The sequence below is a fragment of the Lissotriton vulgaris genome, chromosome 8 (assembly GCF_964263255.1).
Source record: "Lissotriton vulgaris chromosome 8, aLisVul1.2, whole genome shotgun sequence".
Taxonomy (NCBI): Eukaryota; Metazoa; Chordata; class Amphibia; order Caudata; family Salamandridae; genus Lissotriton; species Lissotriton vulgaris.
In genome coordinates, this window is record NC_141696.1 from 533,760,242 (window position 1) to 533,777,910 (window position 17,669).

At 46.1% G+C, this 17,669-nt stretch overlaps 1 protein-coding gene across 3 annotated transcripts in view; it reads right to left on the reverse strand.

Moving 5' to 3' along the window:
• PHKA2 (phosphorylase kinase regulatory subunit alpha 2) overlaps window positions 1-17,669 on the reverse strand; it is an 852,423-nt gene that overhangs the window by 206,256 nt on the left and 628,498 nt on the right. For all 3 annotated transcript variants that reach the window (XM_086934344.1, XM_086934343.1, XM_086934345.1), the window contains one exon: window positions 4,607-4,695. In XM_086934344.1, coding sequence (XP_086790470.1) covers window positions 4,607-4,695 — 89 coding nt within the window. The remainder of the gene's footprint in view (window positions 1-4,606; window positions 4,696-17,669) is intronic.

The following is a 17,669-nucleotide window of genomic DNA, read 5'->3' on the forward strand; positions in this document are numbered from 1 at the left end:
TACAATTGCCATGAAGAATACTTTTTTCAGTATGGAGATCATCTCTTCTGGCAAACAACAGGGACTTCCACGGGAAGCACTATTGTCCCCAGCCTGGCAAACTACTACATGCATGAATTTGAATCCAAATACATCTATCCCCCTGATAACCTATATACAGAGAATCTCAAAACATTGGAGGAGATGCATAGATGACATCTTGGTTATCTGGGAAGGTGACTTGAATTCCCTACAGATTTTCTCTGGATGGCTCAACACAAGGAACACTAACCTTAAGTTTACCTGTGAATTTAGTAAAACATCATTACCATTCCTGGACCTCCTACTATACCCTAAAGACGGAGGAATCTGCTCAGAGCTATAAAAAAAAACATGCCAGGGAATTGACTTCTCTGCTACAACAGTTTCCATCCCCGGGCACTGCGAGGTAACCTACCGGTTGGCCAATTTTTGCGATTCAGAAGGAACTGCACTGGACTGGACAAATTTAAGGTGCACGCAGGTACTCTTAGCAGTCATCTTGCCCAGAGATCCTATCCACATGATCTTATTAAGAGAGCGCGAAATGAGCAAAGAACAATCAGAGGGACGCCCTATTGGAGACGCACTCCAAACAGAAATCAGACAGACTTGTCTGTGTGACGACTTACAGTCACCTCACAAATACTGCGAAGAAGGTATTCAACAAAAACTGGCTGATTCTCAATAAGCGAACTAAGTCCCTGCTGAAACCTCTTTTTGCTTTAAAAAGCAGCAAGAATATCAGAGACATGATCGTCCATACTAGACCACGCTTGACTCCAAAAAAGAAGACTTTGAACACCGTGTGGTTTTGGCCTCCTATTATGGGACATTCTCCATGCGGTTCCTGTGCAGTCTGCCTTTACACCAGAGTGTTTCATGAGATAAATATGGGACTGAACACACCCAGGATATTAAATAAACACACAAACTGCAATACAGAGGGAGTAATCTGTCTACTGAGATGCCCTTGTAATTTTAACTATGTGGGTATAGCCACTAGGAAGGTGAAGATATGAATAATTATACACCAGAGTGCCGTAAGTGTGTAAAAAAACAAACACCAAACTCACCAGACATTTTTCAGATCTTGGTCACACAGTTAATGATATTCTATGGACGGTGTTCGACAAACCTAACTTCTCACCAACAATGGGCCCATTAGAAACTGTCTTATTCCCTAGAGAACAACAATGGGATTTTGACTGCGTAGGGACAAGTCCGATAAATCCAATATACAATACAATACAATACAATACAATACAATACAATACAATACAATGATAACATTCCATGAGCCAGCCTTAGATAGAAAAGAGGCAACAGATGAATCCCTCTATACTTGATGTCCTTACAATCATCAGTTGCTTCACGGGTTCTTAAACCACTATAGACCTAGTGAGCAGACAGAGATTTGCTGACCCTTTGACATAAGAAAGTCAGAACACCACCTGTTCATATTAACATCACTTATACAAGATGATTCCGAATAAACCCACAAATAGATACATGGAGTAATACTTCTTATTAATTTGCTTCTAGATGACTAGCTTCATCTTTCTCTTCAAACTTCACAAAACTGAACATATAGAAGCAACATTGTATGTCGCCTAAGTAACCGCGGTCTTATACAGAAGACACAACCACCTGAGAGGATTTCTGAAAACCTATAAACCTTTTAGCACTACCTTAAGATTAGAACGAGGACTGCATGTCCCATACACCCCGTTCAAGGAACAACACACGTGACATGCGCATTAGGCTCTACCTGCGTTTTTGACGTGTATACTAGATGCCTGGTACTCTAGCCCGAACATCTGTTTCTATGGTGCACCGAACATCTAACGGTAAGCGGATATGTGTCTTTTAACAAAGACACAACCATATTAGAGGTTTCAACACTGCAGATATCATCTTGCAATTATAATGAGGACTACATATCACAGACTCTCCGTATTTAAACTATACACGTGGCATGCGCCCTACGTGCCACCCGCGTCCTGTACGTAAGAACCACTTCCTTCTATATTGGATGCCTGGGACAGATGAGTTTCACTCTAGCCAGGACGTCTGTTACTGAGGTGCACCAAACTTATCTAGGTAAGCGCACACGCTTCTGCTGCTCGCATTTTGACCCCTATTTTACCAGCTACATATGGGACAGACATCTGATCCCTGCTTTAGACAACAGCTGATTTCTTCGTTTTTAAGACCCATATTTCACTAGAACTGTTGTCTCTGGAAGTAAACTTACTAATGATATAGAATATAAGATTTTCAACATGTACATAGAAAATCATATAGACACAACATTGTATTTCGCCTAGTAACCGCGCTCTTTTAAAATAAGACACGACCGCCTGAGAGGATTGCTGAAAACTTTTGAACCTTTTAGCATTACCTTAGGATTAGAAGGAGGACTGCATGTCCCATAAACCCCATTCAAGGAACACCATACGTGACATGCACATTACACGCTACCCGCGTTTTTGGACGAGCATACTAGATGCCTGGTACTCTTGCCAGGACATCTGTTTCTAAGGTGCACCAAACTGTACGGATATGTGTCATTTTACAAAGACACAACCACATTAGAAGCTTCAAGGGGAAAAAGCCATCACATCGCATGTGTTACAAAGCATGCGATTACAACGCTTTTGTTACAACAACCGCGTTGTTACATCGCAGCACCATTACAATGCAAGTCGTTACGATGACTTGCTCTAGGGGGTGCTCTAAACTAAGGAATAGTATCATTTACTATTCCAACACCTTCCCAACTGTTGCACACACTGGAGTAGGAAAAGTAAATTATACTATTCCTAAGTCCAGCGCGCCCCATAGAGCAAGGCATTGTAACGACTTGCGTTGTAATGGTACTGTGATGTAACAACGGGATCGTTTTAACGACCGCGTTGTAAACGCATGCAATGTAAAAGGCTATATTTGTTTCAACATTGCAGATATCAATTTGCGATTATAATGAGAACTACATATCCCAGACACTCCATTTTTAAATTATACACGTGACATGTGCCTTACACACCACCCGCGTCGTATACGTAAGAACCACTTCCTTCTATATTGGACGCATGGGACAGACGAGTTTCACTCTCGCCAAGACGTCTGTTACTGAGGTGCACCAAACATATCTAGGTAAGCACACACGTTTCTGCTTCTCGCATATGATCCCCGCACTAGATAACATCTGATTTCATTGTTTTTAAGACCCACATTTCACTGGAACTGTTGTCTCTGTAAGTAAACTTACTAAAGATGTAGCATATAAGATTTTCAACATGTACATAGAAAATCACATATATTATTGCCAATAGACAGGTGTACATACTCTAGGAGCCACCTGTTGAATTCAAATCACTCGCATTTGAGATCAAATTCCACCGCTACACGCATGAGTATATCCATGTTTTTCTTTCTGCAATGTGTTCACTGAGCCAACCCATATACAGACTCTGTTATTTCCGTACACGTTATTTAACTTTTTAGCTGGGCACTACGAGAAATAACCTTAAGGCTGGAGGGTGGATTCTCTCAAAGCAGATAATAGGTAAGCATGCTTTACTATGCTTACATAGACACAGACAGCACTGAACTGTTATAAGGCATACACTGCCAATATAATGGCAGACTAAAAAGGGGAATAATTTTTTAATTTTCTTTACCTTTGAATTTGAGGAAGACAAACCCAGCAGAACAATAGGGGTCGTCGCCAATATTGTCCGCTCAGATCGAGTGGTGGCCAGTATATATGTTTTCTAATTGATTTTGCACTAAATACGTATAATTGTAGAGTGACAACCTAACACTGAGGTCCTGTTGAATGCCCATGGATCCTTGTATGGGACCTAACTAAGGCAGAAACATGTTGACCCTTGTGAGGGCAAAATGTGGTTAATCCCCAGTCCTCTTTTTAACCTTGTACAAAGGGCCAACAAACAAAGTTGGACCTTAATAGAAATTTTACTACCACTACATTTATCACTATTTTGTACTCTGCCCTCACCATCTATCTTCACCGCGCATGTCTGAGAAAATACCTCAGCTCTTCCCCGACAGGAGAGTCGCAGCCCACACCTTGGACCTCTCGATCCAGGTGTGAGGAGGGAACACCTATGATAAAGCATGTCACCTTACAGTGAGTGAGGGTTCTGGTCCTGAAAGGATTTCTTCCCCTCTCCTCCGCTCTATTTTCATGACATATAGATCATTACTACTATATAGTTTTTTTCTGTTTCACCTATAGCCATGTGTACAAGGTGTGATTGTGACCCATGTTATCTCAAATGGTTAGTGAAGGGAAAAAGTAAAGCAGAGCCATCTGGGGGAAGGTATATAACCTCTTACATACCCTCCTTGGTGCTAAATGGCATTACACGTATCCTGACAGCTAGCACCATGTTGATGAATCAATTTACACAAATCTGCTCAAGAGTAGATAGACTAGTAATTCAGAATGTCTAATGCTAGGACACATTCTGGACACATGTACATCTTGCTATGTTTGTTCTAAACACAAAAGGGAGCTGAAAAAATACACATAACCAACACATTTAAAAACTGTTACCTCTTCCTTTTCAGGTTTTGAAGCGTTGATGAGATTCAAAGTTTTCCGATGTGTGCGTAAAACTTTTGTAGGCAAAGACACGGATGCAGCTGAAAAACATGTAAACAAGCTACTGCTGAATTTATTATGTTGCAATTTATCTAGCAGGAGACCCTATTTAACATGTCAACAAATGTTCTATTTCTCTTGCATACTTATAAATTGCTAGCATCTATAATAAATATCAAGAAAGATTAGATTGACTAAATTGCCACAGATTTAATCGGTAGTCTACAAAGGGTTATCCCTCAAAATCAAAAAAAAGTAAGGTATTTTGCTTCGTTTCCACATTTAGTTATAGGAGGGAGTGTGAGAGAAAAGTAGCCATGTCAAATGTGCAAAAACATTTTTGAAATGTTATTTGATCATGGGCGATTCTCGCTAGTAAACTACTAAGATTTTTGAAAAGTTTGTTTTTGGCAAGCTATTTTTAATTTAATTTAACACTGTCGTGAATGCGTAGGACCCAGAATTGGCAAAGTGCAAAAAACTTGAAACTTAGACGACGAGGGGCCAGACTCGTGCATTTGAGCCACCATTTACAAAGGTACATAAGGCACATCTACACAGCACAAATGGAATATTACCCAGCCTCATACAACTTGCAGGTCCAAAATATGACTTTGAGTTTGTGAGACGACCAGAAGGCATAGGTCCAACAAGACTGCACTGGCAAAGACTAGCTTCAACGATGAGATAGATGCTAACCCAGAGAAACTCTCATAGTTTGAGATTAAATTGAACACTTTCAACCAGTATTTTTTTTCTATCAAAATGTTTTTAGAGAGGCCAGATAATATGTGACACAAAAGGCCATTTTTACTAGTTGCATAAGAAAGTAACTAATAGGGTGTTGTTTGAAGCTAAATTAAATATAAGCACATTAACCTGTTTTTGGTGAACTCAACAGTCATCTCTACAAAATGTTAGAGATGCTAAGACATATTTAGGAAATGAAAATAGTAAAATGAACATAAGGCTCCAGTTCTGTCTATTTCCCCACCTACTGTGAAAGTCTAGTTCATCTATTGCTTGACATATGTTTTACCGCCATTTGCGAGCAGTTTTGAAACTTGGCTTGTTTGCTGACGGCAGTTCTATGTGTACCACATTTCTAGATAGAACAACATCCGTCGACATTTAGGTGTTATGGAAGCATTTGCCCATGTCCTCTTGGCATAGAATTTGAGCCATGTCTGAGCATGGGTGTAGGAAGGGGGAGTCTCTAGTTGGCGCAGTGCAACACTGGCGACAAGCAGGGACTCTCTCTTCCTCGTCAGGGCTGAGGTCTACCTTCAAGACAACCTCTGCTTACCCTCTAGGTAGTGTGGCTTAAGCAGTCTTAGGCTAATCTCTGGGGCACATAGGGTTAAACATTTGCAATATTACACCGTCACAACCAACCCACCACACAATGACACCAAACTGTATTTGTAAAAATATATGTATCTTTATATAAATTTCAAGCAGGCTTGTAAATACAGTTGTCAAACTTTCAATAGCGGTTCCAGGTTACTTAAGTTCAGGTTGCCACAGTTCTCTTTCAGCAATAAGCGATCTTCTGGGCCTTCTGCCCAGGTTCGAGAAGGTTCAGTGTCTCGTAGCGCCTCAATGCGCTCTCTGCGTGGGCCTCGAGGGCCAGGAGCAGTGCGAGCCTCGGTTTCAGAGGCGGCTCGCGTTGGGAGCAGAGGGCGCGGTGCGAGCTCGAGTTGCAGGTCGCTCGCACCGGGAGGATACAACACAGTACCTTTCAAATTATTGTGGAGCGGGCGGCTTCCAGGGGAGCTGTCCCACGTCGCGTTGCTTTTCCGGGGTCGCTGTTCGTTGCGGCTCTCAGCCGGGCAGGTCACGTGTCATCCGGGGCGGCGGTGCTCTGTGGCGGCAGGGTCCTTTCCTCGTCGTTCGCTCCGACCCTGGAGGCGGCGGCTGTGTGGTGGCGGCAAGTGGCAGTACGGTCCTCAAGTGCAGGACGTACCCAGCCAAGTGCCGGTTGCAGCTGTGCGCTCACAGCTGAGCTGTCGGGCAGGATACCGACCAGAGGGGGTTCTCACAGGGCGGCTGTCCGTCTTTGCAAGTGGACTGACGGCTCGAAGCGCAGTCAATTCGGGAGCTTGGACCGGACAGGTCCTCCTTCACTTTGCTCTCGGGCTCCCGGTGCAGTTGCGGTCACGGTGTTCGGGCCAGCGGCGGCTGGACCTCACGTTGCTCTCGCTGTTGCTTTGGGCCCCGGTCACGGTGCTCGGGGGCATGTTGTTGCCTTGGAGGAGACTCCTCCGTCAGTACTGCAGCGATAAGCAGCACACACAGTCGCTTTCTTCAGGATGTAGCGCCCACTGGTCCTGGGGCGCTGGTCAGGGGGCAAGTTCACAGCAAGCCCTTGGAGATCTTTCAGCAGAGTTTGGCACAAAGTTTCTCAAAGCAAAAGTCTTCTTGTAGTCTTTCCTTTTTCCTCTCCTTCGGCAGCAAGGCACCAGACACAGGCAAGAGCCAGCACTCTTCCTTGTCCTTCCCGGTCCTTCTCGTCGGGCACAGTTCCTTCTGTAGCACAAACAGGATCTAATTTACAAGGAGCCGGGCTCCTACTTTTATACTGCACTAGCAGCCCGTCCCGACGTTGTCCGGGTATGAATTGCTGCCGGCCAGTAGTATATTGTTTTGTAGGATTTCGTTTTGATAGCATTTCATATCTGTGACAGGCCTGTGAAACGCTCCGATTCACAGTGCACTGCTGATGCACTTAAGAGTGTGCGTTCAGTAGTGTGTGAACTCGAGTTTCCCTACTTTATTTTTCCTTGCAATATTATATAGCGCGAACTTGACAACATGGCATGAGCACAATTTACATTACAGAAGAACACATTCATTTGTGGTAGGCACGGGGAGACAAAGCGATTTGCCTCGTATCACACAATGTTGAGCTGATGCCGAGATTCGAACGTAGCTCCCCAGCTCTAAAGTTCGCAATTCTAGAACTTGTGGCGGGAGGTGTGTCTAAAAGTGTATGTCGGTGCTGGCCATCAATGAGAGAGACCTGTGCTTCTCCAGTATTAGGGGTGTATTTCATAGATTCACATGCCTGAATCATTCCCCGTCGTCGGAGTGGGAGCCCACGGTACATAAAAAAGCAGTAAAATATACCATTTGTACATAACAAATAACAGTATACGCAACCAGGAAGTAAAGTAGCCCCAGCTACAGTATATAAAACTTCCACATTAGAGACTGTCCAGGTCATTATGTATAGACCAAACTGCAGCCAATCAGGCCACAGCTCCCACCAGAATGCTCTCCCCAGAGACCCAGGCTCTCAGATTTTTTACCGCACGTCATGTGATAGGGAGTCCCTCTGAGCTCTGCTCAGTTCTTTCTCTACTTGTAAGGATTTACTTTCTACAATGTCTACTTCAAAGTCCCTGTTCAGGGCCTGTGACTCTTGCGGAAAAGCGAGGCTGTTTAAAGAGGATCCACATACTCGCTGCATCTACTGTTTGTACCCTGATCATCAGGCTAAGGAGTGTAAAATCTGTCGCACATTTCCTCCTAAGACCCTCAGGGATAGAGAGGGTCGCCTGCTGCTGTGGCTTCAGCGAATTAAGGATAAAGATGTGCCACTTTTTGAGGTAGGAAATTTTGCCTCAGGGTCTTCTAAGGGATCAAAGAAGAGGAGGGCTGAGAGTGCTGTGCCTACTCCTAAAGCTAAAGTGGCGAAGCAGACCCAGCTCGCTTCTGATGCTGGTGAGCCTTTTACTTCTAAAAGTAAGAAATCCTCTGAGAAGTCTGTGAAGCTTACAGACTCTAAAGGGACAGCGACTTTAGTGTCTCCTCAGAGACCTGTGACTAAGGCACCAACAGCTCTGCCAATTTCCAGTCAGGCTGCCTCTGCTATGACTTCTACTATGACTTTCTCCTCACCTAAAACTTCTATGGTGATGTCCTCAGCCTCCTCTCCAACTTATGTTCATGTCCAGATTCGTCCCATCTCGTCGACGAAGATTGTCACACCCCTCGTCGACGATCAGACGTCGACGAAAATGAAACCATTGTCGAAAAAACCCTTGTCACCGTCGACAGCCCTACCGTCGACGAAGAAGACCTTGCCGACGTCGACGTCGTCGTCGACGATGACGATGCCGTCGACGGACTCTTCGACGACGAAAAAGACCCCGTCGACGGACGCGTCGACGAAATCGTCGTCGACGAAGATGAAGATTGTCTCGTCGACGGCCCCGTCGACGATGAAGGTAACTCCGTCGACGGTTCCCTCGTCGACGACGAAATCCACCACGTCGACGAAAATAACACCGCCTCTGACGTCGACGGAACTATTGTCTTCAACGACGAAGACAACATCACAAGGCTCGGATTTAACCCTACTACAAGACAATCCAACCACACCAAAGCTGTCGTCTTGTACAGACCTGCAGGTATGGTCAGCAAGAAGCACTGCCATACCCCTACCATCTCCAGCCACAACTGCGGCTCTGTTGCAGAAACGGGCATCTCAGTCCACATCTATGTCGCCACTTCAAATGCCTGACAGGCTCTTAGATTCTGAAGAGGGATCTGGTGATGACATGTTTCAAGCAGCTGAAAGCCCTTCTGACTTACTTATACGGGTTAAGGATCAGGAGGATGAGGAACAACAAATTCAAGCGCCTAAATTGGTGAATACACCAGCGCCAGGGATGCAAATGCCAATGGAACTTTTTGAAAATTTACAGTATATGTTAAGCGATTATTATCGCCGTTTCCCGCCTTCGGAGTCGGGCGATTCTCGTATCACTTCCCCACAGCCGCAGGTAACTCAAAATGCAGGGGCTGCGATGACGGAAGGGGCAGAGCATTCCCGGCCTTCAACACCAGTCTCCTACCACCAACAGGAGGATGGCAATTCTGATGAGGAAACCCATGAGGAAGGGGAATTGGATAAATCGGACTCGTCGGAGTATGAAGATTATCAAGCGGACACACCATCCCCTGATGAACAACCGAAAGCTGAATCACCGCCGGTGGATATAGCGAACTTTCATAGGATTATGGACAAGGCTACTAAAAGATTTCTCATTTCCATGGAGGCAAAACAAGATGAATGTTTTCTGTACGATTTTAAGACTCTATCTCAGAAACAAAGTTGGTCTATTCCCATTATAGACTTTATTTGGAAGGAAGGTCTTAAGATCATGGGAGTAGATAAAAAATATAGGGCGCCCGCCTCTTCACCGGCTTGTCTCATCGGTCAGGCAAAGACGGACTCAGTTATTGCGCAGGCAGCTCAGAAGAGGGCAAGGAACCCGTCAACTCAGATCTCGATTCCTACGGACAGGGACGGGAGGCGTCTCGATACCATTGGAAAAAAGGTATCTACTATTGCGGCAACCACAGTTAGAGCTGCAAATTCGTTAGCAATTCTCGGCAGGTATGATAGGCAAATGTGGTCTGACATATCGCCATACATCCAGAAACTGCCTGAACCAGACCGCTCCGAGGCCACAAAAATTTTGCAAGAAGGCGAATGTGCTTCGTCTGAAATCATCGATGCGGCAGTGGACGTGGCGGCCACAGGATTCAGACAGTTAGCGGGTGCTGCAGTACTTAGAAGAGAGGGATGGTTGAAATCTACATCCTTTAGACAAGAGGTACAAGCCAAGGTTCTAAATATGGCTTATGACGGCGAGTTCCTTTTTGGCTCACATGTGGACGAAGCTTTGCAATCCATTAAGAAAGATACGGAAACCGCACGGTCGTTAGGTACTCTGCAGTACCGTAAATCTTCCTTTTGTGGTGCTAAAGGAAGGGGTAACTTCTCCAGTAGAGGAGGATATTACCAGCAACGCCCATATACTAACAACCAAAGCAACCAAAGGTACCAACCTTATAAACAACAACCTTATGGCCAAAGACAAAGTAATTATACACAGCCCCGGGGGAAAACAACCTATCGGGGCAGGGACAACGCCAACAAGAAGTGAGAAAAGCATCCTGCCACCACTTTGCCCCAGCCAGAAACAAATTGGAGGAAGAATATCCCTACATTGCTCACAATGGTCAAATATTACCACAGACAGATGGGTCTTGGATGTAATCTCAAAAGGTCACATATTGGAATTTGTAAAGACCCCTCCAAATTCACCCCCAAAAGGACCGCCCCCAGCACATCTCAGGGAGCTGTTCATCCAAATCAATGCAATGATTCGAAAAGGGGCAATCGAGAAAGTACCTTAACATCAGAGAGGAAAAGGATTTTTCTCTCGTTTTTTCTTGATACGCAAGAAATCGGGGGAATGGCGCCCCATCCTCGATTTGCGTGCCCTCAACAAATATATCAAGAAGTTAACGTTCAGGATGTTGTCACTCCAAGAGATCCTCCAGTTTCTGACGGTAGGGGACCACATGGGAACAATGGACCTTCAGGATGCTTACTTCCACGTACCCATCTTCCCCAGGCACAGGAAGTTCCTAAGGTTCAGAGTGGCTGGCAGGGACTTCCAGTTCAAGGTCCTTCCCTTCGGGCTACGTTCAGCCCCGAGGGTTTTTACAAAAATGTTGGCACCTGTGGCGGCCCACTTACGGTTGCAGGGTGTTCAGATATACCCATATCTGGACGACTGCCTTATCAAGGCCAATTCCTACGCCACCGCAAGCAAACATATCCAGACATGCCTTTGCCTGTTTCAAAGTCTAGGTTTCTCAATAAACTTCAAGAAATCGGACCTGGTACCATCTCAAAGGAAGTCTTTCCTAGGAGCAACTCTGGATTCCAAACTCGCTCAAGTCTTCATTTCAAACGAAAGACAAGAAAAGATTCAGGAAATGGCGATGGCACTCCTCAGAAGAAAGTGCGTTTCAGTTCGGAGATTCAAGTCTTTTCTAGGGATGTTGTCATCGTGCATCCTCCTATCTCCAAACTGTCGTCTGAGGATGAGACCACTACAAGAGGAACTCAGCCACCAATGGGTGCAGGTGTCCGGTTCTTTCGAGGATGTCATCGTCTTAACACCTCGAATGAAGAATGCAATCCGGTGGTGGACTCAACAACGCAACCTGCAAGTGGGCTGTGCTTTCCTCGCAGAAGCCCCCACATTCATCGTAACCACGGATGCCTCGCTAGAAGGTTGGGGCGCTCACCTTCAAGGAATGACGATCAGTGGCAAGTGGAACATACAGCAAAAGAAATGGCACATCAATTTGCTGGAATTGAGGGCCATTTTCCTCGCCCTCAAATCCTTTCAGGCGACTCTGTCAAACTCGTCCGTGTTGATCCGAACAGACAACACGACGAGCATGCATTACCTGAACAAGCAGGGGGGCACAAGATCAGCCCGGTTGTCCCAGCAAGCTCAGGAAATCTGGAATTGGGCTCTGGAACACAACATCAACTTGACAGCAGTGCATGTCCCAGGAGTAGCCAATGTGCTAGCAGATTCCCTAAGCAGATCCAAATGCAGCACTCACGAGTGGGAACTGCATCAACCAGCACTGGATCAAATTTTCCAGAGATGGGGTCGCCCCGATCTCGATCTGTTCGCGACCTACCACAACAAGAAATGTACTCATTTTGCGAGCTGGATTCCCCACAAGGAGTCTTGCTGGGACGCTCTGTCAATGAACTGGGAACGGCTCTTTGCCTACGCCTTCCCTCCAATTCCATTGATTCCCAAAGTCATCAAGAAAATGAGGAGGCAACCGTGTCGTATCATTCTAATAGCTCCACGGTGGCCCCGGCAATATTGGTTCACACAGCTTCTTCTCCTCTCAGAGTGCGAACCTGTTCAGCTGCCTCAAATTCCGGATCTTCTGACACTTCAAGAAGGCAAGGTATATCATCCGGACCCTCATTCTCTGAAATTATCAGCTTGGCTCCTCAACACCATGAGTTTGCACACTTGAACATTCCACAAGACTGTCAAGAAGTCCTGAACAATGCTAGAGCACCTTCAACGAACAGAACTTACAGGCTTAAATGGAAGCGTTTTTGTGCTTGGTGCAACACTATGAATTTACATCCTATGCATGCTGAACCGGACAGGATTTTGCCCTTCTTTTTACATCTGGCTAAATCAGGCTTGGCACACTCAACACTTAAAGTGTTTCTAGCGGCTATATCCAGATACCGTCAAGATGGTACGAATTCGCTATACTCCTCAAGAATAATCCAGCAATTCTTTAAAGGTTTATTTCGTATGTTTCCACCAGTACGTCGGCCACCTCCATCCTGGCATTTGAATATAGTATTAGCTCAACTCATGCGCCATCCTTTTGAGCCGATTCATAAAGTAGATCTAAAGTTCATCACTTGGAAAGTTGCATTACTGCTGGCGTTAACATCAGCCAGAAGGGTTAGTGACATGCAGGCGTTCACATCTAAGCCACCTTTCTTGCAATTCACGAATGACTCGGTGGTACTGCGCACCAACCCGAAGTACATGCCCAAAGTACCATCGGATTTCCATCTGAATGAGCCGGTCATACTTAAGACGTTTTTTCCAAATCGGCAGACACCAGCTGAACGAACTTTACACTCGCTAGATATCAAAAGATGTCTTAAGTTCTATCTTTCAAGGACAGCTGCCATCAGGAAGACGGATCAGCTATTTGTTGCGCATGGCAGACCGAGACAAGGCTGTGCAGTGACAAAACAGACCATCGCTAGGTGGGTCTCTTCAGCGATAGGGCTCTGCCATCAACAGGCAGGTAAACCCTTACAGACCTTACCCAGAGCTCATTCTATGAGAGCAGTCTCTTCTTCAACTGCTTTGTTTGCTGGTGTGCCTCTCCTGCAAATCTGCAGAGCTGCAACTTGGTCCAGCAGGCACACATTCACGAGGCATTACTGTCTGGATTCTTCAAGCGATACCGATGCCTCGGTGGGAAGAGCAGTCCTGCGTAATCTTTTTCAATAAGGTGAGCCTCTGCTATTTCTCTCCCACCTCCTCTTGCTCTTTTGACGCCTATTATGTTATTGCTTTTCATTATGTTCTTGCATTACTGCTATGTGCCTTGGCGTCCAAGAGCTATGTATGATATTATTGCTACTATTACTGCTAACTACTCTGATTCAGGCATGTGAATCTATGAAAGACACCCCTAATACTGGAGAAGAACAATAGTTACTTACCTGTAATCTGTGGTTCTCCAGTATTGGTGTCTTTCATAGATTCACATGCACCCACCCACCTCCCCTCAGAGTCTCACTTAGGCTGTTTTATCTATACGTTACTCAGGTACACTCCGGTGCTACAAAATCTGAGAGCCTGGGTCTCTGGGGAGAGCATTCTGGTGGGAGCTGTGGCCTGATTGGCTGCAGTTTGATCTATACATAATGACCTGGACAGTCTCTAATGTGGAAGTTTTATATACTGTAGCTGGGGCTACTTTACTTCCTGGTTGGGTATACTGTTATTTGTTATGTACAAATGGTATATTTTACTGCTTTTTTATGTACCGTGGGCTCCCACTCCGATGACGGGGAATGATTCAGGCATGTGAATCTATGAAAGACACCAATACTGGAGAACCACAGATTACAGGTAAGTAACTATTGTTCATTTTTCAAATCGGTGGTGAAAAAATATGAGTACCGTATTTTCCGGCATATAAGACGACCCCCCACTTTGCTTGATAAAATTTAGGTTTTGTGCTATACTCGCCGTATAAGACTACCCCCACTTCCAGCACAGTCCAACGCTCTACTCGTACCTTGTACGCTTTTATAACCTGCACACTTATCACTTTTTTCTCTTGTAATGTACCGATTGCTACCTCATGTATTTTGGTTGCTCGCTATTGTCACTTTTGAACCATGTAACTTAACGTTTGGTTTTTTCATATTTGTTCATTTTGTACCGTAATTGTTCCTATTACCAGTTCCGCTCCACTGTGAAATACGTTTTGTGTCAGAGCGCTTTACAGTACTGCTGTTCATGTATGTACCTATGGGATTATTGCTGATATCTGGTAAATTCGAAAACATGGCGTCCGCCGCTGCTGCCCTATCTCTGAGCACGTCAGCTTCGGTGGTCATGATTAGTTAGAAATATAGGGTTGTAAGCACTGTATACTTAGGCGGGAAATGTTTCTTCCACCTTGCTTGTATACTGGAAATATTGCGAGCCTAATCTCTCCACCCGCACTAAATGTCTAGTCCTCCGAGTACGCTCAGCTTACCGTAGTGAAGCAGCTCCAGTGCCCGGCGGCGTCCTCCGACTCCGTGGATGCTATCGCGGATCCTCAGCGTTGTCCACCGATGCAATGCTCTCTGACTCTATGGCTGGCGGGCGGATTAGAGCCACCCTCCCCCACCTCTGGCATTATGGCTGCCAATTTCTGCAGGAGGCCTCGGGGGTACCCACCAGGCAGTAGTAAAGGGGCGAAGTTGCGGCTTGAAAGCCAATTGTGTGGGAGGACCCGGGGGTATCCACCTGGCAATGGTATGAGGCGCAGGAGCCCCCAGGATGCAATGCTCTCCGACTCTGTGGCTGGCGGGCGGATTAGAGCCACCCTCCCCCACCTCCGGCTGGGCCGGAAGCGTGGGCACCTTCAGGAGTAGTCCGCGCTGTTAAAAAAAACACATGAAAACAGACGGTCTAATTTGGTATCCGGCGTATAAGACGACCCCCGACTTTCCAAAACATTTTCAGGGGTTCAAAAGTCGTCTTATACGCCGGAAAATACGGTATGTTGCTGGAGATGTGGGCCGCCGTGCCACCAATGTACTTACCGGGGGAGGGTAAACACCCATTGTTCCGCAACTTTCTTTCCGCATTTTATCACTCCGCATACTTTCATTACGAAAGTACCATGACTCCGCAATGCCATTATAACGCATGGCATTACATTTTATATGCTTTTACCACGCATACATTTACAACGAAATTCGTTGTAAATGCATGACTGGTAAAAGCATGTTTTTTTTTTAATGTTTGGATAAGGTAAGTATGGGTATAGGGGTACAGGTTTTGGGGTACTGAGGTATATGTTTTGGGGTGTTTGGGTATTTTAAGGGTTCAGATATAGTTTTGGGTTATGGGGTACAGGGGTAGTTTTAGGGTTTGGGGATAGGTATGGGTTTTGGGGGTACAGGGGTATTTTTAGGGTTCACGGCTAGGTTTGGGTTTTGGGGTATAGGGGTATTTTTAGGGTTCAGGGGTAGGTTTGGGTTTTGGGGTACAGGGGTATTTTAAGGGTTCAGGGTTAGGTTTGGGTTTTGGGGTACAGGGGTATTTTTAGGGTTCAGGGCTAGGTTTAGGTTTTGGGGTACAGGGGTATTTTAGGGTTCAGGGGTAGGTTTGGGTTTTGGGATACAGGGTATTTTTATGGTTCAGGGCTAGGTTTGGGTTTTGGGGTACAGGGGTATTTTTAGGGTTCAGGGGTAGGTTTGGGTTTTGGGGTACAGGGGTATTTTAAGGGTAACGGGCTAGGTTTGGGGGTACAGGGGTATTTTAGGGTTCAGGGCTAGGTTTGGGTTTTGGGGTACAAGGGTATTTTTAGGGTACAGGGCTAGGTTTGGGTTTTGAGGTACAGGGGTATTTATAGGGTTCAGGGCTAGGTTTGGGTTTTGGGGTACAGGGGTATTTTTAGGGTTTAGGAACAGGTTTGGGTTTTGGGGTACAGGGTATATTTATAGGGTTAAGTTGGGTTAGTGTTTAAGGGGTATTTTAAGGAGTAAGGGTGGGTTATGATTATGGGGAGCAGGGGTATTTAAAGGGAGCAGGGTGGACACCCGAAGCTGGAATGTACAGAACGTGGGAAGAAAAAACAATGAAATATTGGGCACAACGCTCGCTTTTTTTCCGTAATCCCGCGCCCAGCACATGGCCACGCCCCAGCACACGCCCACAGCACATGATATGAGACATGGCATGAAGGGCGGAACGTACCACACGCCCCCAGCGTTTGTCACACCCCCAGCACACGCCCACAGCACAACGCAGACACGCCCACAAGGGACTACTTTGCTGGCACGGTTCTTTTACCTTTTAAATAGATTGCTGGATGTGAGAGTGCGCTGTTTAAGGTTTCCATCAGCCCTCAGTTCTTGCTGTCAGGGATGGTTGTTTATCGCCCTCCAGGCAGCGATGTAGCTTTTAGAGGTGCCTTTCCGGAGGCTGTGAGCCTTTTGGCTAGTGGATGTGCTAACTTTTCTATCTTGGGCGACCTAAATCTCCACTTTGATAGGTTAGAGTCTCTGGCCATCAGTGGTTTTTTGGCCGATTTAGAGGCTTTGCAGTTGACCCAGCTTATTGCGCAGCCTACACACGTGGCCGGCCACACCCTCGATCCGTTTTTTACCACTCTCTCGGATGTTCGGATTGTGGCGGTTGATCCTGTGATATGGTCTGACCACTATCTGGTGTCTGCCTGGCTTCCCCTCCCTGCTAATCCCACTATACCGCCTCCTTTGCGGATACCCCGGCGTCACTGGAACAAACTTAGGTTAGAGGACCTTCACCGCATTTTGGGTGCTGAGCCATTAGGTCCCCTGCTGAATGCCACTTCGGGCTATGACCGGTTCTGTAACTGGATTACCAGGGCGCTGGACGTCCTGGTACCCATCATCTCCAGCAAGTCCAGTCCCCGGCAGGCTAGCCCTTGGTATGACAGCGCGCTGCGTGCAATGAAATCCTCTTGCAGACGGGCGGAAAGGGCGTGGCGTAAGTCGTACGATTCCGACAAGAAATCCATCTACCTGGCCTTAGTTAAGCTTTACCATCGAGCTATATGCAGGGCCCGGGCGGCGTTCTACGCAGCCGAATTTCGGAATAGCCTTAACCCGACTAAAACCATCTTTAAAACCATAAAAGATTTAATGGCAAAGAGAGTTCCCCCACAGTCGGATAGTTCCACTGCCCACTGTGAAGCCCTAGCCACCTTCTTTTTGGATAAAGTCAGGAAGATCTATCTGGCGTTTCCAAGCACACTGTCTCCTGTGATTCCCTGGAGCGGCTCTAGCAGCTGTCCATCGCTGCACTCCCTCCCTACCATCTCCAATGAGGAGTTCGCAAAGTGGGCCCTGCGAGTCAAGTCT